Source organism: Aulonocara stuartgranti (genome assembly GCF_965226115.1).
Source record: "Aulonocara stuartgranti genome assembly, chromosome: 6".
NCBI classification, from domain to species: Eukaryota; Metazoa; Chordata; class Actinopteri; order Cichliformes; family Cichlidae; genus Aulonocara; species Aulonocara stuartgranti.
The window spans coordinates 16,103,525-16,124,091 of NC_138944.1; the positions used below are offsets into that span (position 1 = coordinate 16,103,525).

General features: G+C 38.4%; 1 protein-coding gene across 1 annotated transcript; it reads left to right on the top strand.

The window, feature by feature from the left end:
- Positions 1-2,575: 2,575 nt before the first annotated feature.
- Positions 2,576-4,210, top strand: LOC309709291 (uncharacterized protein). The gene is made up of 4 exons (XM_082537842.1): positions 2,576-2,636; positions 2,857-3,189; positions 3,613-3,752; positions 4,074-4,210. The coding sequence occupies exons 1-4, from the start codon at positions 2,585-2,587 to the stop codon at positions 4,191-4,193; spliced, it is 645 nt and encodes a 214-aa protein (XP_082393968.1). The 5' UTR covers positions 2,576-2,584; the 3' UTR covers positions 4,194-4,210.
- Positions 4,211-20,567: the final 16,357 nt, after the last annotated feature.

The window sequence follows — 20,567 nt, forward strand, 5'->3', positions numbered from 1 at the left end:
AGACGACCTTATTAGACTATTTCAGAATAGGCTGAACCACAGCTATCTGTAGGGTTAACAAAGGATGGTCTGAAAAAGAGAAACTGTCCAGTGAGCAGCAGGATACCCTGGTTACAACCAACATACTGTCTTGTATCAACACTTCTAATGTTGGTGGTGTAATGGTGTGGGGAATATTTTTTAGTACCACCTGAACATTGTTGAAACCTAACAGCCTACATGTTTTGCTGTTCATCGTGTCCATTACTTTGTGAGCAGTGAGATAACACACCACGTCATGAAGCTCAAATCATCTAACTGACTTCTTCACATGACACTGAGTTCACTGTACTTAATAGTAACTAGACCTCAACCCAACACAGCACCTTTGGGTGTGGTGGAATGGGAGATTCACATCATGGATGTATGACTGGCACGTCTGCAGCAACCATGTGATGCTAACATGTCAGTATAGACCAGAGCCTTGCATTGGGACAAAACACAAATCTCACAGGACACAGCCACGGGGCTGAGCAGGAACCAAAAAATAGATCAACGTGTGTCGAGAAACATTTTATTAAGACAGTGGGAGTGGGTTTAAAAAATATTCTAATGGAAGGCTCTAATATGGACCAAAATCTCTGAGGAATATTTCCAGTTCCTTGTTGAATCTGTGCCACAAAGCATTAATGCAGCTGTGAAGGTGAAGGGCATCCAGCTCTGTGTCTGTATCACAAAAAGAGAATTTTATTTAAAATGTACATTTCTTTTTATTCATTATTAAAGATGTGCAAACCTGTTCTCATTATGACAAACTGTATGGTGCATGTGTGGTGTAACTCTTGTTTCCCTGTAGTTCCCACAGGTCCTGATCATCAGCTCCTACGTCATAAGCCTGCTGTTGCCCGTCATCCTCATCCTACTGAGTGTGAGTTATTTAGTCCTCTTGACTTATGGTTTTATACCTAAGTTAAAATACCCTAGCTCTGCAAGTTATGACATGTTATTTATTTATCTGCATTTATCAGTCTTACCAAAACCACATATAACTGCTGTAAACATGATGAACCTCATGGCCCTGACACAATGATTACTTTTAAAAACCACTCTGAGTTTTTTATCATGAAGTGCAGCTGTGGAGGTGCTGCTGGTTCCTTAAAAAACACTGTAGTGTATCCACATTTCTCTCATTGTTATTTCAAGATTTTAAAAAAGTGTTTCTTTGATACATAACTCAAAATTATTGATAATTTAACATTATCCCTTTCCCATCTGAAGTCTAATTTTATTTTAAGAAATCTGGACTTATTTACTGTATAAATGTTTCCAGTTGGTAACCCATTTTCTCAAAGCTGTACTGATTCAAAAGTGTTTTAAATCCGCTCAGAATTCAGTCCAAAAATTACTTTTGAACAATTTTCAATACTTAATGTAAAGTCAGTCACTGCAGCGTTTTTACTTCCAACAGGTGAAACGAAGAAGAAGCTACAGAAGAACAGCTGTTGTCTGCAAACAGTTAAAGAAAAGTCTGCCTTATGGCTGGAATGAGCTGGACATGTAATATATTACTGCTAAATTAAGAGCTACTGCTGAATTAATGATCAGTAGGAAAAAGCTGAAAAGTTTAGTGGCGTGGCTACTGATGAGGTTCCCAAATATCTGCTGGTGAACCAGAGGAGTGAACTGACGATGTGATCATCATTTGTAAAGCTGTAGCAAGAACTTTATCTGATTCTTTTTTGTGTTTTAAATACTTTATACATTCTGGAAATTTGAAATGAGCCCGCACAGAGATTTTACTCTTTGTGTTCTGACATATTTGTGTTAATTTTAGTCAGGAATGTGTTAAAAGTGTTCTTGGTGAATCAGTCAATTTATTGATGCCTTTTTATAATTTTATTATTACCATCAGTTTCAGAGACGTTTGATGATGTATTCATTAGTTAGTATAAATGAGCAACAACATTAGTAACATGAAATGAACACAGTCGTTTTAGAAATGAAATCCTGGTGACATGAGATTGAAACTGTACGTCGTGTCAGGGTTTCAGGTGCCTTGACTTGCCTCGGCCGCCAGATGTCACTTTTTTGATAAGACTGAAGTCTCTAAGTCTTGAATCTTTACTTGCATAAGTACAGTACTGAGTTCTTTGAGTTTGTTTTCCAGACTCCAGCTTACATTTGAACATCATACTTTCCCACACATATAACAAAACCGTAATACTGCATGGTAATAAGCAAGAAAGAAATGTCACAATCCTGTGGCCTTCTGATTGGCAGACAAATTAATTGCCACAGTAAGAAATCTAAGGATTAAAGTGAAGACAGTTGATCTTATTGACACAAGTTTCACCTTCCTCTATTATGATGTGCCACCTGAACAGGTAAACATGTATATGTTTGTACCATCTTCAGCTAACAATTCAAAGGTCTTTTCATGATTTCAATCAGGAAATGACTGAATGTAAAGATTTTACCTCACAGGATGCACACATCATCAGTCAAACCGTACAGGGAAAAACCGCCTACTAGCTCTCTTGTCTTTGTTTATGTACAATACAGTGTGTGGCAAACAAAGTCAGTATATGCTGTCACTGCTGCAAAGATGATGCCACTGTGCTGGATCATATTATTGATTTGTTGTTATTCTCATTCAGGTATGTCCATTTTTTTTCTTTTAAAATATTTAAAAGTTTCAAGTCTACTTGGAACAAGACTAGGTGAGAGAATTTTTTAAAAAATAAACTTTTTTTTTTTTTTACCTGTACCTGTAGAAATTTTTGTATCATTTATCACTGATATGTATCTGTAACCACTTAAATGTCTTATGTTATATTTTACACCCTGTAATCAGACATTTTGCCTCTTTTATAACAGAGAGCACTATAATCATCAGAGAGCCTGGTGAGAGCATCACTTTGAAGTGTTCATCAGAAGGATGCCCCCAAAACAATGATGGATATGCTGGGATGTATCTGTATCATAACTTTATTGAACAGAAAGAGGTGTATTTCTATGGTAACTATGCCAACAGCAAAATCATAGAGCGACCACGATACAAAGGCAGGATTGAGTCAAACGGCGCTCCCATGAACCACAACATCACCATCAGCAACTTGACCGTGGATGATTCTGGTGTCTACACTTGTGTCTACAAAGAATCAGCTGACAAAGGTGTCAATTGCAATGTCTACACAGTTTTCGTGAGAGGTGAGTTTCTGTTTTTTCCTCGTTAAAGATTCTGCGACCTCGTCCTGCAGCTCACGTGCTTGTAGTATCAGCCTAGCACAGTGGACTGCATGCACTGGCTAATTAGAGATTCAAGATCTGACCCTTACTTTTTGGCCCCCATCTGCTTCTATCTTTGATGAATATGTTATAAATTACAGAAATATATGAGAAAAGCAGCACCACTAAAACTTAATTATGTATATATTTAATTATAGTCTTTTCCATTGTTTTACTTTTTCCAGTTTGTAAAATGATTTCAAAAGGGAACCTCACAGGTGGCATATATAGTCCTTTAGTACATTTACTGATGTTTTTCTCTATATCATACATACAAGTAATTTCTTGTGCAGGTGCATGAAGCAGCACACCTGCTGTAACTCTTGTTTTCTGTATTTCTCAAAGGATTGGCACCATGTCCCAGCCAAGAGCCCCAGATCCCCACCACTGTGGAGGACAGATTTCTAGTCATGCTGTTGATCATCTGTATCTGTGTGATCAGCACACTGTTAATCATTATTTTCATTCTGTTGATTATGCAGAAGGTGAGTTCAATCCTCTCTACTTATGGCTAACTTATCTATCTATGCAACAGTGGTTACCTTTACTGTCTGCAGATATTGTGATATGACTGCTCTAAGCTTTCTTTCACTGACATGCTGATTAGATCTAAACCACTAAATGAGCTGGTTCCATTTTGAAGTGTTGCTATGGTAGGCCTGCTGCTTCTTGGAAACGAATCTTCTGTGTTCACACTTTCACTGTTGGCAGTCTCTTCAAATGCTTTAGCTTCTTACGGTCACTGTGGAAAACATCTGTTACTGTTACAATACACAATCTTTACACTGTTGTTTTACTATTGACAGGTGAAACAAAGGAGTAGCTGCAGGCGATTATCCAGCAGTTCCCCGGAAGAATCAAATGATTGTGTGTATGAAGTTATGATGAAGAATAACTTCTACTCTGTCGCAGCTTTAGAACAATGAACTCAAAGCCCCTATAACTTTGCTTAGCAATACCATCCAACCTTTTTGGTTGGATGGTTTTTTTTCTCTTTATTCAAAATTCAACCATGCAATTCAATACGTTAGTAAAAATGTCAAACAGTAACAAGTTTAAGGGTAGAGTCAGTAATTTATGGAGTTCTTAAATTGAAAAAAGTATACTGTACACATAAATACAATGGTGCCAAAATACATAGGACCAGATTTGAGGTTTGTGGAAGCTGCCACGTTCCCCGCCATATTTGAATATAGTAGCTGGGAAGGACATTCCAACTCATAGCGTTTTATGTGTTTGACTGGCCTCATACGTAGTACGTCAAAGATGGAGGCAAGGAGAAGTCATCGGTGTTAGTGTGCTATGATATTTAAATTTGGGCCTGCACCTTTAGGCTCAAGATATGAAGCATAAGGGGGTCCCCGTTACCAAAGAAACAAAAAGGTAAAGGAAAGAGACAATGCCCTGAAAATCTAAATAAAATGTCAGGACTGTAACATATGGAAAAGTGTCTTGCCCAAGGACACAACGACCAGGACAGAGAGCCTGGGGAAGATGCGCTTCCCAATCCCCTGAGCCACGGTCGCCCCAGAACTGTTAATATTAAGCTTAATATCAGTCAGAAGTGAGCTTCTCTGACTCATTGACCAGTGTCAGAGTCCTTTCACAAAGTTTTACAGCCTCTTCTACAGTAAATACAGGGGCATGCTTTTCACTTTGCATTGACAGCTGAGGTAAACAGTGGCCTGACAGGATGCCACAGACAGGGGAAAAAAGTAGGGGTGCAACGATACACAAAATTCACGGTTCGGTTGGTGTCACGGTTTGAAATTTTTTCGGTACAAAAAATGTTCATGCCTTTTTAATTTGTCATTCATTAAAATTATAAATATATATTTTAACTCAAAAGTACAGTTTTTAAATTCAATGTTGCTGAAACAACAAAGTAAGAAAAAAAATCAATTTGATCAAGAAATCACTCATCTTTGGAAAAGAGAGTTAATTACAGAGAAATGGCTCTTTCCAAAATAAAAGCTATACTATACGCTTCTTCTGGAGTATATTCTCAGCAGCATATTAAACATATCAGGTCCCATAAGGAGAATCATGTGCTAACGGCTGTCTAAATGACTCGGGTAAAGTCTGTAGCTTGTTGTTTTTGTCTGCTTCCAGTTGTCTTTGCACTAGGATGATGTCGGCGTAAATGTGCAGTCATAATCGTTGTGCTGTCAGCGTTAATCTCGTTAAAATGACATTAACGCCATAACGCGGCAAATCTCCGTTGATTTACCGCGGATCGCCCCGTGTGTAGGGCTGGACGGTGTCAACACGTTAATGAGCTAACTGCGCTAACGCACTAGTTCCCACCAATTGAGCATTGCGTGGCACGTCCGACATACTGTTTTACTTTTGTCCATGACGGGCTTACCATCAGGGTCATACTTCACATGAAAACCAAGATAGTTCCAAACGCCAGATCTGAATGAGGGTGGGGGCGGTTCAATTTCGGGTAGCATTGAGGCAGTTGCCATGTTGCAACGAGCTTAGGTTCTGTCTTGCTAGCTTGCGCTGCGCTCAGTGGATCTGCACTCGACGGTGCAGCCTAGGCGGAGTATTTGAACGCAGATCCACTGAGCGCTCAACACAGACAGCATCGTCAGAAGAAAAGTTGATAAAATAAATAAAAAATTTTGTATTGTTCGATACATATTCATACTGAACCGAAAGCCCTGTATCGAACTCGATACGAGTATTGTTGCACCCCTAGAAAAAAGTAGTAGAAACATAAGCCTTAGTCTTGGCTGACTACAATTTGTTTGTCCTATAGCAGCCACTTTAGCTAATATTACGCATTTGAATTGGGAAGGATAAGAAAACAAAATTCACTTGACTTAATTATTTGTAATAGGAATGCATTGCCAGCTCTGCGAGCACAAATCACCTAAGAATGTAGGAATGAGTGGGTGCAAATAGATGACAGATATCACGCTATAATATTAACAAGCTGACAGAATTCATATATACATTTTTATTTTTATTACAGTTTTTTAAACTCTTTTTTTAGGTATTTCGAAGGGGAAAAAAAGCTATTTGGTTAATAGAAAGGCAATAAAATGTTTTTATCATGTTGTTAATTTTTTTTCTAAGCAATAATCTATATGAATAAATGTACTTTAATAAAATGTGTAAACATGCAAACTATGGAACAATCAAACTACTAAGATTTCAGTTTCAGTTTTTTATTTGATTTTTTTCTGTGAAGCTGTCAAAAGTATGGAAAAAATTAAGTATTTTTGAGATTCCAATCAACTGACCTATCTGTCAAACTTTCCTTTTCAACATGGTACTAAACTAAATTTCCGGTAAAAGACAGGAAGTTTATGCCAGACCACAGGTATTGCAAAAACACAGTCTCACTGAAACATGAACAATAACTAGACTATGCAGTTCACTCTGCAATCGCAAGGGATTTTTTAAATTATGATTCTCCTGCAGTCATCTGACCACCAAGCCACATAGGGGCATTTGAGTGAGTGGAGTGCCATTTAGCTACCCAGCTGACTCTCATTATTAATTAATCCATCTTTATTTGTTGTAGAAAGTTACCTACACATTTTGGCAGCTTTTTAAAAATACACTAAAATAGTAAAAATGAAAAGAACTATAAAAATTGCAATAAAAACATACAAAAAACAGGAATATACCATAATAAACCCCGTTGTTGATTGTTATGGCAGCAAGTATAATGAAGACATCACGAATTTGGTATTTCCATCAATGCAAATATTGCAATATTGTGCATTTGTCCCAACAGTTATTTGCATGCGTGTTTGTAACAGGACCACTGGGGAAGAAACTGCCCTTTAGTCTGTTTTTGGTTTGTTATCTCTTCCCTGATCACAAAGGGTTTAAACAGGTGGTGACCTGGTTGTGTTAAGTATCTGCTTCTAGCAGCTGCTTATTAGCTGCTATTATGGCCCACTTCAATCTCCTCTTGTAGAACAATCTCGCTTGTGCTTCCCTTGCATGTGTGATATATTCAGTAACCATTTAAAATTCTTAGTATTGTGAACAACCAGATAATCTACACAATCTCTGCCTTTTCATTACTTATGTAAAGTGGGGATTTTGTGGTGTGTACAGATCTTCTCACGTCCGCAGTGATTTCCTTAGTGGCATTCAGCACCAGCCCCTCCTCATCAGCAGTGTTGGTCAAGTTACTTGAAAAAAGTAATTAGTTACTGATTACTGATTACTTCTCAAAAAAAGTAATCCCGTTACTTTACTGATTACTTGTTTTCAAAAGTAATTAATTACTTAGTTACTTAGTTACTTTTAAAAAACATGATACACTACCTGAATGCTTGATAAAGCAATAGACCTTTTGGGCCAATGCTATTTTTTCTGCATAATCCATCATATAAAAGTGAATCAAATGGAAAAGTGTCTTTTTAAAAAATTGTTTATTACTTTTAATCTTAACTTTATAAACAGTGCATCAAACAAAAATTAAATTAAATTCAACAGTCTTTGACTTTAATAAATTTGTTTAACATTTGAACATATTTCTGCACATTACACCATATTTTAAGAAAATAAAGGCTTAAACTGTATTTCTGCATACTCCAGCATATAACATAAATTATTTTTGTGTATACACACATCTTTTCATATAAATAAAGCAAAAAATAAATAAATAAAATAAATAAAATTAACAAAAACATCTTTTAACAGTTGGTAAAGTGCAGAGAGGCATAATATTGAGATTACAAAAACAGAAAATGCTATTGCATGCTACATTCAGGCTGTTAATCCAGTCTCAGTTTGTGGCAACCCTGAAAAAGACCTATGTTTTATTGTTTTCTTTTGGACTGAAACAGTGGTTATATCGCATCAGCAGAAGCTTCTCAAACCTTCTATCAGACATTCTGTTCCTTTTTGGGGAAAGCACCAATCCACCTAAACTGAACAGCCGTTCCACTGGTGCACTGGATGGAGTTGGACTGTTGTATTTCATGTACATCTTTTTGAGATTTGGGAACTGATTCAGAATCTCAAGCTCATAGCCTGACCTTAAAAAGTCAGTTATTTCTTTTTCTGCTGAGAAGCTTTCTGTGGGCTGATTCTGAAATTCAAAAAAGTCCATTTCGGCTGGGCTGGCTGGGATTTGGGACACATTAGTGTTCTCAGTTGCAGGAGCAGCTTTACGACACTCTGTTATCAGGAGCTCCTTCACATACTCTCTCCTACGCTCATCTCTCAGCCAACGAAGTTTAAACTTGGGACAAGTGGCCGCTGCGAGAAGTCCTTCTTGGCTGTCCAGAACAGCATCAAAACGAGTCTTGATGGCCTGTAACATACAATATGATGCAACTAAGAATAAAATTATTTTACTGTATAATTACCTATTGTCAATATTTTGTGGGCTTTACAGCTCTAAACCATCTATATTTTCTATTATCAATACTGTATGAGATTTAATTTTGGCTGAGGCTTTTGTTGATATTATGATTAATATTCATGATTAATGATGATCAATGTCCCTGATATTTAACAAGGGGTGAATACTTGGTCTTTTATTCTATCATTTTAATAATTGTACCCACTGCTTAAAACAAAGTATAACATCCACCCACTGTGAATGGTATAATAAATTTAACAAATCCACCCAAAGCAATTAATAATAATCTTACCTTTACAATGACATCTGGAAGGCTGGCTGTCATTCTAGAGAGGTCATCTTTCAGGGCAAGGGTCTTTGACATCAGGCTTGTGAGTGTTGGCAGTAAAGCCCCGTAGGTGCACTCATCCCCTTGTAAGATGTCCAGAGCCACTGTCAGGGGCTTCATCACAGTACAGTACTCTTTCAAGAACTGGTACTCCCTTTCATTAAGGCACTTGATTCCCAGTTTTACACACAGGGGATTAAGTTCATTCAAGGGAATTGTGATGATTCTAGAAATGGCCTCATACAGGGAATTCCACCTTGTGGATGTCGGTACCATTAGTTTCCTCCGACTGACTTCCTCCACCTGTTCAGAGGCTAATGTTGATCGACTTGCTTTAGTCCAAAGAGCAGAACATTTTGCAATGCTACTCCTATATACAGCCTTGGTGTCTGCACAGGAATTTAGATGTTTGTCAACATCGCTTGTTGAAATCAAGTTAATTGTGTGCGATGCACATCTGTAGTGTGGAGGGAGGCTGAACTGTGCATCACCAGATGCAGCTGAAAGAGCTTCTATGACATCAGTAAAGGTCGGTTCCTCGTCATCACCTTCTCCATTTTCAGATTCAGACTCCAAATGACAGGGCTGACATACTCTGAATGCTTTGGCAAAATTGGATGCATTATCCGTTACAGTGGCAATAACTTTGCCTTGTAGTCCATATGATGAATGGATTTCTTCAATCTCTGCTCCAATTACATCATAGGTATGGCTGCCTCTAATTCTCTTGCATGCTAGAGCGGCCTTGTTGTGTTGTAATGTGGAATTAATCCAGTGAACTGTTACACCCATAAAACTTTTATTATTTACCGTCCAGATGTCAGCAGTGGTGGAAACAAACTCTGCCTCTTCGAGTGTAGCCTTCAAGTTAGAGTTCATTTTGTCATATTCTCTCTCAAGGTATCCTACAAATGACTTTCTCTGGGGCAGCTTGACACCACTTTTAGTTGGTATTTTTTCTACGATGCGTCGGAATGATTCAGAGTCAACAGTGGAAATCGGCAACATGTCCTCGACGATATAGACAGCGACAAGCTTCTTCAGTTCAGCGGCACTAAGTCCTGTCGCTCTTACGTCTAGTTTAACCTGTTTAGCAGGAGTGGGTCCATCTGAGGTTTGCCCGGTGGAAGTAGATGTGGTAGCCACAGCGGTCACGTCAGTGAGGGGATCCTGGGGGTTTTCTGTCAATTTAACATTCTTGTGGCAGCGTGCTAGGTGCTTGCTCAGGTTGGAAGTGGAATTTTTCGACGTAGAAAGAAGTTTTCTTCCGATGCAGAGTGTACAACGTACGCTTATGTTTTTGTCGCTTTTTAAAGAGTCAAATTCAAAATAATGTCGGTATTTCCAAGTATTAAATGCTGCACGATCGTACTCTATCCCTCGCTCCATGTTTTCTATTGTTGACACACGAGCTACCATAGCCGTCGCACTCGCTTGCGTCATTGTCATGAGACATTCTCGCAAAAAGTTCACGGTTTTAGTAACGCAGTAACGCAGCGTTCCTACGGGAAAGTAAAGGTAATCTAATTACCGTTTTTGCAATAGTAATCCCTTACATTACTCGTTACTTGAAAAAAGTAATCCGATTACAGTAACGCGTTACAAGTAACGCGTTACTGCCCATCTCTGCTCATCAGTGGTGATCATTTTAAAAGTAAACGATCTTTTGCTAACATCTTGGTGCCAAATACCACATCACACCTTCAGGGGTCTAGTGGAGGACCAACACAACATTAGGTGGCCATCATTTTATGCCTGATTGGTGTATTAAGCAGCACAAATAGTATAAACTTTACAGTTTCATGCGTCTATAATGACACTTAGACACCATTCACAGGCCCAAGACATTAACACCCTAAAGCTAATGGCTTATATACTATGAAAACCTAAATAAAACATGCTAACATTTGAATCATTTGAGCCCTAGTGTACTAACCTTTTACTGTCAGGTCTGTGTGTGCCATAATAGTGCCATGATAGCATGTGCAAACCACCGGAAGGCAAGGGAGGGAGGTTTATCTTGTTCATCTTGTATGACCTATAATATTCTTATGTTTCCTTTTGTGATGTTTGCTATTGGCCTACTTTGTGACAACTCCAGTACTTTGTGTTCTGATTTTTGCTACCAGGTGCCTTTCTAGTTTCGGATTGGTTTTGCCTGTTTGACTTCAGTCATGTTAGCGTGTTTTGTGAGTGTCACTCAACAACTTTACATGGAAAACTGGTCAGTAATGTAGAAATTCTACTGGCAGAATCATAACCGTGACTAATAAACGTCTTGATCTATTTGAACTTTTGAAATTTTTTTTCTCAAGTAGATCGCAAGCCAGTTGCCAACTGCTACCGAGACATTTACACAGAACTATATTTTCAACTATATTTGAACATGCCAACAAATATCAAAAGAAGAGCAAATTGTTAATACCAATAATAATAATAATAAAAATAATAGCAATCACAGTCTTGATGCACGCTCAATCATCCAGGTAAGTAAATCCAAGTTGATTCTGTTCATCTGGACGTAGCGTTTTGTGGGAGAAACGTTTCATCACTCATCCAAGTGACTTCTTCAGTCTCAGCTGACTGCAGGTTTCCCCAAATCTTATAAACAGTACATTTGCATAATGACTGAAACCAGCCCGCTGAAGGAACAATGGGCTGGGAGGTCAGTTCCTTCATCATGATTATGCAAATTCTCATGACCATTGATCAACAACCACTGACCAAAACCCACTGATCAATGGCCATGAGTACCATTCACAGAGAGTTGGGGAATGGCTGCAATCACAGCATTGTAAGATGGCGAAAGATGTACCCTTAGGCCCCCTCCTCGATTCAGAGATGGTCTTTCCCTTTTCACATAAATGGCCTCCTTGACTCCGCGCTCAAACCAGCGTTCTTCCCTGTCCAGGATGTGTACATCCTCATCTTTGAAAGAGTGTCCACTGGCCTGTAGGTGTAAATAGACTGCAGAGTCCTGGCCTGACGAGGCAGCTCTTCTGTGTTGTGCCATCCGCTTCACCAGAGATTGTTTGGTTTCCTCGATGTATAAATCCTGGCAATCCTCCTGGCACTTAACAGCGTACACTGTGTTACTCTGTTTGTGTCGGGGGACCCGATCCTTGGGGTGGACCAAATTCTGGCACCTGTTTTGGGGTTTAAAAACCACAGAGACCCGGTGTTTAGAAAAAATGTGTCTCAACTGTTCCCATACTCCTGACACATATGGGATCACTACGGGTTTTCACCTTGGCAGCGGTTGTCCTTCTCTCCTGGATTGGCTGGAGGTTTCTTTTGGCGCCGTCCCAGCTTTCACAAAAGTCAAGCTGGGATAACCACATGTACTCAGGGCCTTCTTGATGTGGTGTTCTTCTGCTTCCCTGGCCACTGTGTCTGTGGGGATGGTGTTTACTCTGTGTTGTAGCATCCTGATGTCACCCAGTTTATGCTCCAGTGGATGATGGAGAAATGTCTTTTACATTGTTTTATCGTTTAAGCATGCGTGTCCTACACTTCACTAACCATTCTCGTGTTGTGTGTTTAGCATCTCTGCATTTTCTACATTTTCCAGATCTATATTGACTTTCACAGTGTTTATCATTCACTCTTGTTGAACTGAGCCAACTCATTAGAGTGAAACAGACTAACTCGTCTACTCTACTTGAGCACTCTACCTCCTGAGCTACAGCCATCCCAAATGCAGTCCTGTCTGATGGAATCCATCCTAACACATGCCATCTATAGCACCCCACACATAACATCACACCATCGAGCTTTACAAGCCAAAGATAAAAATCACTCTTATTTCACAGGATCACACATACCATCACCCCACATTTACCCAAACAGGAAACACCGCTCGTTGTCTTTCCTGTCTGTGTGTAAATATAGTGCTGGCAAACAAAGCCAGTATTTACGGCCACAATTGCAGTGACAATGGCACTGTGTTGGGCCGTATTATTGATTTGTTGTTATTCTAATTCAGGTATTTCCATTTATTTTGCTTTTATCTTTGTTTTCTGATTCTTTTTAAGTTTCCTTGGAATAAAGATTCTTGTACTTTTTACTACTTACCTGCATAGAAACACTGTGGTTCAAGTTAATGTCACATTAACCTTTGATATGCATGTCTAGAAATGATATCCAGAAAAGGTGACACACAGGTGACATACTGTAGTCCTCCAGTATATGTACATGTGAGTCTACAGTATATCACACATACGGAGAGAATATCAGCCTTCTTTTTATTTTTTTCTTATGTTTCCTTCACGTTTATGAAGAATTCTGTACCATATTTCCAATTTATTGGTACACAAAACAAAAATATGTTAATGACACTCCACAAATGCTATTGCTAAATGCTGTTCCTTGGATTATGGTAAGTTTACATGAAGACAGCACATTTAGTGGAACCAATGTTTTTCTGTTTTCACAAAGTACTGGCATGACGTCCCAGTCAAGAGCCCCAGACCACTGTGGAGAAGAGTAGTGTTAAACATCAGTACCTGTTTCCTCAGCATGTTGTTGATCATGATCTTCATCCTACTGATCATACAGACGGTGAGTTCAATTATTTCTCAAAATAAAACCTAGCTCTGCAAGCTGTGATATGCATCAGCAGTTTCACCACACATCACCGCATATCTCTTTGTTACATAAACCAAGATTAATGATAATTCAACACTCTTTCTCTTCTTTAACATTGAACTTTATTTAGCATGTGTATCTACAGTTATCTTCAAATCTTGTAGCTTTTTACCAAGTCACTGTGAAAAGCATCTTTTATTATTAATATTTTTGCAAAATACAGAGTTTTGTAACTTTACGGGATGCACTTTAAAATTTGAACAAAGTCAGGCCCTATACATATAAACAACCTCTACAGTGATGTTTTACTACTGACAGGTGAAACTGCTCCGCTGCAGGAGTTGCTGCAGCAGAGCCAGTAGTTGCCAGCAAGAGTTAAATGTTTTTTCTGTTAATACTGTCCATATGTATATAGTGTTACAGAACTGATCCACTCTGATGTCACACACTATATAAATACTGAGCTGATAGAATTCATATAGTGTTTTTAACTTTTTAACAACAAGCAACAATAATGGATAACGGACAACATTACAAAGAGACTAAGACCTAAGATAGGGCAAGTGTATTTTTGTGTATCTATTATTTACTGGGAAACAGGCACAAGTACTTTGAAAAAGATATATACATATTCATATAAAGTTATTTTGATATTTGGAAAAAAGATTAACAAAATACAAGCACAATGAACACATAATAATAAGTGATTAAGCTGTTATATTAGAAATGCAATGAAAAACTGTTTTTTTATCATGTTTGTCATTGTTGTTTATATAATGTTTGAGCTATGTAATAAATATCGAATTCAGTCGAATGAGATGTTTAATGTGTGATTCTTTCTTTTGTGTGTGTGTGTGTACACACACAAACACTGGCTATATAAACAAACAAAAGACACGGAAGATACTTACACAATAACAAGTTTAAAAAGTAAAAATGATGCATTTATTTTGAAAATATACCAGGAAGTTAAATCCTATGGTTGCTTTAATATTTATAATATTAAAATGTTTAATGGGCATCATTGACATTTTCTAAAATTTAATTTAATCATAAAATCTTTGCCAAATTAATAACTTGATTAATAACTGCACATAATACTATGCATATCACACAATTAAGAGTGGTGCACAGTCACTCACCTGCATGTATAACAAAGTGGGATAGCTAACTCTTGCAGAGAAACAGTGCAAGTTCTGTCTGAGAAGATCATCAAAATTAGCAAGCAACACTTCAGAGACTCTTTACTGGTAAGGAAACGAACATCAAACCAAAGCAGAACATTATCCACAACAGTTAACATTAAACCAAGAATAGTCATCTTAACTTCTATATCTATTACTGTTTAGTAACACACTTTTTGTCCAGAGCTTCACAGAAGCGTTACCTGTACACAAATCCTCACGGAATGCTTTGTGGGTAATCCTTCTGATTATTGCCCACAATCCTTATCCATCCCTCAATTTCACACAAGGTGGTGCCATTGTCCCATTTAGAAGTTTTTAACTTCAACCTTTTTAACTGGGTTACACAAGCTTTCTTTACTTTCTTTAGAAAGTGTTGAAGAAAAGTTATTCTGGCTTCAAGATGCTTCAAGAATGTTTAGGTCCAGGCTCTGGGGAGGTTAATCCATGATTGATAGTGTTCACTGATAATGACAGTGTGTGTTTGTCTAGCCACACAAGCTTTTACTGCATTGACAGTGTGTTTGGGATCTTTAATTTTTTTTTCCTATTCCTAATTCCAAGAACCAGGAATCTCATCTTGCTCACAAGTTGCCAACATAAAGCACCATTCTCTGAACAGATAACAAATGTAACAAAAGTGTCCGATATGCAGCCCTTCGGTCATCAAAGCTGTGAGAACCCCTGGAACTTTAAAACTTCATGTCTTTAAAGGCAATTGCACACCTTCAGCATCTTCTAAGCATTCACACGCTGCTGCTGATGACTCATATAAAAATGTAACCACAGCATGTTTGAGTCATTTAAGCCCTGACATACTTTTAACTGTCAGATCTGTTTGTACCACGATGGTATAATCATAGCATGCAGCAGGGGATGTGCAAAGCACAAGCAGAAAACCCTTTTGTTTATCTTATTCATATTCAGTACCTATAATGTTCTAATATTTCCTATTGGAGTGCTACTTCCGATTATTATGATATACAGTGTGTAAAATTGATTAGGAATGTATAAATTCTAATAAAAGAAGTATAACTGTGACTAACAAAGGCCTCAATCAACTTGAACTCACTGCATTTTGATTTTCTTTTTTCTTTTTGGTCTCCAGCCCAGAAAAAGCCAGTGAAGCAGCTACTGCCAGTGTCACTTTTTAACCACAAGAGAGCAGCATTTTACAATGCACTGAGTTCTGACCTAAACCAGACAGAACACTTTCAGGATGATTTATAGCTGAGACTGCAAGCCAGGCTTTCTGTTCCAACATTGGTGTCTGAACTCACCAATGAGCTTCTGAAAGAATGGTCAAAAATTCCCATAAACATATACCTAATTCCCTTCCAAGAGGAGTTGAAGCTTTTATAGCTGCAAAGCGAGGGCTGATATCATATCCGACCCGACTGGTTAAAATGGGATGTCAAACTGAGTCTGTATGAGTTCAAACTGGCTAGGCAGTTGATGTGATGTCAGGTGGCAACACAGCAATTCCTAATTCCTTCCTTTTTTGTTCACAACTAAAAATAGCTGTTCTCTTCTTGACTGTGTTAGGGTTGAAACAATATTAAATCGTTAATAAAATCATTAAATAAAGCTGTTTTATTATTATAATATAAACACAATTCAAATGGGCTCATAAACGAGTAGGCGCTACGGATTTTTAGGGTCAAAATCTTCGTCCGATTTGAAATATTGCAGGATGACGTAGAGTGCAGCATGCTGACACACACATAGTAGAATAGGCTCTGGGTCATGACGCCCGAACAAGATGTCCTGAACTTAGCCTTGGAATCAGCAGAAGAGAAGTCACTTGGATTACTCCAAGAAGAGCTACCTCGTCAGGCCAGGACTCTGCAGCCTATTTACACCTACAGGCCAGTGGACACTCTTTCAATGATGAGGATGTACACATCTGCACAGGGAGGAACGCTGGTTTGAGCGCGGAGTCAAGGAGGCCATTTACGTGAAAAGGGAAAGACCATCTCTGAATCGAGAAGGGGGCCTAAGGGTACATCTTTCATGGTACTCATGGCCATTGATCAGTGGTCTTTGATCAGTGGTTGTTGATCAATGGTCAAGAGAATTTGCACAATCACGATGAAGGAACTGACCTCGCAGCCTATTGTTCATTCAGCGGGCTGGTTTCAGTCTTTATGCAAATGTACTCAGTCTCAGTCAGCTGAGACTGAAGAAGTCACTTGGATGAGTGACGAACCTTTCACCTGTAGATCCTTGAACTTCCTCATTGTCGCTGACTTTCTGGACCTAACTCTAGAACTTTTTCACAGACAAATGTGTTTTTTAAATAGCTTTCCCAGGTTTAATAAATGTGGAATGCAACCATTAGGATGGTCACTTGGAAAAAACTGACCACTTCAGAAGACAGTGATGGCCTTAGCGTGTTTGCGTATGCCAGAGGGGAATTAGACCAAGAGTCAGGCTGCAGGTTTGCTGAAACATCCTGGAATGAGAAGAACATGAACGTATCTCTGCTCATCACCAACACTGCAGCGGCAGACAATGGAGTTTACAGGTGCACAGTGATCACAGACAGTGGCAATCACACCAGTGTCACTACCCTTAAAGTGCACGGTAAATTTAGCTAAGAAATGTTATTTTTTTAATAACGTGTATGAAAGTTTGGATTGCTGAAAACTTCTTGTTACATGTTATAATGGCTATGACATCTGATTAAGATGTTTTACTAACACCGAGGTGCAATATTCATCTCAATAATTATGTTTTTTGTTTTTTATTCAGAGGCTGGAGGAGCTCCAAGATTGGGCCACACCCCCAGAGTAGCTGCTTTTCTGGTTGGCATCAGATTGTTGATCCTAGAATGGTTGACTGCACTGCTGTTCTATAGAAGGAGATTTCAATGTGAGTACGGATACTTTGTTTTTTGTTATGGTTAAAATGAATTGATGCATTGTATCTCATTATATTAACTGCATCTACTGATAATATGTTTAAGCACTGTTTTTAAACTTTGTGTTTATATACTGTATTTCTATGTATATTTCTTAGCAAAATATAAAAAAGAAGGCTGGCTCAAAACTTTGCACATTACTGTAAATCTGATCTTAAAGCTACACAAATTAAGAGATTAACTAAAAAAAGCCTTACTTCTTTAGCCTCAATATCCATGTTGCACTCTACATAATTCATAGTAACATGAATGGATGACATGACATGAATTAAAATAATTGATGGTGATCTGATTGTTGTGTTTTTGCTTTTGTATTGTATGACACAGGTAATTCATTTCATTTTTACATTTGTTTTTATTCTTTTGTACCATCTTTTTTCCTCATCTACACATTTTATTGTATCTGTCTGCGAGAATGATGAGTCATAAACTCCTTTCATACCAGCTTGCAATAGCACTTTTTAAAATAGCCAACAGTCTTGTTTTCTATGTCTTCACTTACTCTTAGGAAGAGTAAGTGAAGTACATGTTTTTGTACGTGCTTAAGTACATGTTCATACTTATGGTGCCCTCTAATGGATATACATGGACATTGGTGCATTTTATCCTTATCACTAAACCTCCTTTCCTTAAAATTAAGAGCACGGTTTTCTACAGAATTTAAACATAGGTGTCATCATGTTCTCAACTCTATGAGATGATCACATGAAAAAAAAACTCATAATAAGGTTTTATTTACTTAACGACAGCACAACATCACTTTGTTGTCTTTACATTTCAACTTAGCTGGAATCATGTAGTTCTACATGATTCCATGTTTACTTTTTTTTAATCTCTGAGATTGAATGTACTAGGTTAAATCTCATAGATTTAACGATTTAATTAAATAAAACACACATTTTTTTATTAGTACATCTGGCTAAGTTTTGTAGTTGCCCTCATTACATATGTATTTGTAGGGATTTCTGAGCCCATACACATTATGATGACAGTTTGACCACTCATTTTGCTTTTATGAACTTTCTTGCATAAACATACTTTTTTTTCCAATTACGACGACTGTGACTACTTCATTTCATCTCTTGGGAAAAGAAAAGGACTGTGGCGTTGCAGTCTGACAGGACAACACCTCTGCCTGGCAAACAGACAAGAGAGAGAGAGAGAGACAGACAAGAGAGAAAGACAGTTACTGTAATTTCATTACCTGGATGTGTTATGGGCTGGAAGTTGTTTTATTGATTTAGTCTGTGTGTTTTATTGGTTTGCTGTATAGTATGATTCTATGCATATTTGTCTTTAGTTTGAATGTTTTTATTTTTATTTATTTACCTTTTTTTTTTTTGCCTCTTACCCATCTTAATCAAAGAAATGATCCACACCTGCTCATTCTGCATAAAAGATGGGAGGTGAGTTCAGTCACAGATCATGTACAGTAGAGACACAAGCATAAAGAGGGCACAGCTTCAGCAGAGTAACAGGACCAACAGGATGGATAGGCCTGACAGGCCAGACAGATGCTAAGGTTGTTGTTGGATGCGGTGAAGGAGTTAGACCCAGTAACAAGATCATTTCCAACGAGACATTCGGAGAAAAAGATGATTTCTGTGGTGTTAGAGCATCTGTTTCAAGGCTGCTGCACCTGTGCATATAATATATAAATTGAACTTCTAGCTTGGTTTTGGTTTTTATTGTTTTTTAATGCTTGTGTTGTTGTAAATAAATTGACTGCTTTGTACTCCTTGGCTACCAGCAATGGAAGAGGACCTCCCTTTTCCTTTTCCGTCATGACAGATGGTCCAAGAACCGACGGTGTTTTGCGTTCTTCTACAAACTGCACAGGTAGGCTGTAACACATTTTGGATGAATCCTGCGCTCCACCTGAGGTGTCAAATTAGACTTTAACTGTGAAAAGCGAAAGAACTGAAAATAAGTGACGGTCTCAAAGACAACTATTTTCCGGAGAACTGTGGTCAGTAGGCGGTGATTTCATTCTTCCGTCTCTGGGAGATAAGTTCGGAGCATACCATAAGTTACCAAAGCGATCATCCCAGAGAACTAATTTCAGAGCACAGAAAACTCAGAGTTGCTCATAATTCTCGGGATGCCAGAAAATATCTCATTATGCTCGTAATTCATATCTCATAACTCCCAGCTCCAACCGCTTTCATCCACTGTAAGTGAAACGCAGCATCACTCTAAGTGCAGAAAATAACCAGTTTAAAATTAATTAATTAAAACTCAAAATTCTTACGTGGGAAAAAGTCCTGGGATTCTCAGTGTGCACGTCAACAAGAGAAAATGTCGCATGGATATAATTGGCCTCAGGAGTAGCAATAAGATGGCGGCCAACCAAACCGGTTTGACAATGTGTTTGACAGGTTTCGTGCGTGTACGTATGCGCGTTCAGGTGTGGGTTATGCATGTTCATGTGTGGAAAAACCCATTGGATGGTAACGACTCCTCCTAGTGGGATGGTCTAGGTTGCATAGGTATAAAAGTGGTCCTTTCACATTCTTGGAGCACCGACACATCGCCCTAAGGAGCCCCGATACCTCAACCTAACGAGCTCAGGATGACATCGGTATCAACCATGACGCCCAGCCAGGACATCGCCCATGGAGGTTAAATCCTTACCCTCTAAACCTCGAAGAGCGCACAAGATTGTTTAAGGACTTGTTTTTTATACAGTGGTGTGACTGAAGAGGTTTGTCGCGTCTGTTTAGCCAGATTGATGACGCAATCAAGAGGGACAGACTCAACACTGCGTATGAGGTTATTAGACAGCACCTTGTTTTTGACGATCTGGCGAGTTGTCCGAAGACTAGTTTGCCTGCTACCCTGTGCAAACCTAAAATCATAAGACCGTTCGACAACTAAACAATGAACTGGTAGGTTTAATGTGAGGGTGTGTGCATTTGTGCATATATTTATGTGACA

Coding starts and splice junctions, on each gene's coding strand:
- LOC309709291 (XM_082537842.1), top strand. CDS start 2,585: ATGATGCCACTGTGCTGGATCATATTATTGATTTGTTGTTATTCTCAT. Junction 2,637..2,856: donor TTGTTGTTATTCTCATTCAG/GTATGTCCATTT, acceptor CTTTTATAACAG/AGAGCACTATAATCATCAGA. Junction 3,753..4,073: donor TTCTGTTGATTATGCAGAAG/GTGAGTTCAATC, acceptor TACTATTGACAG/GTGAAACAAAGGAGTAGCTG.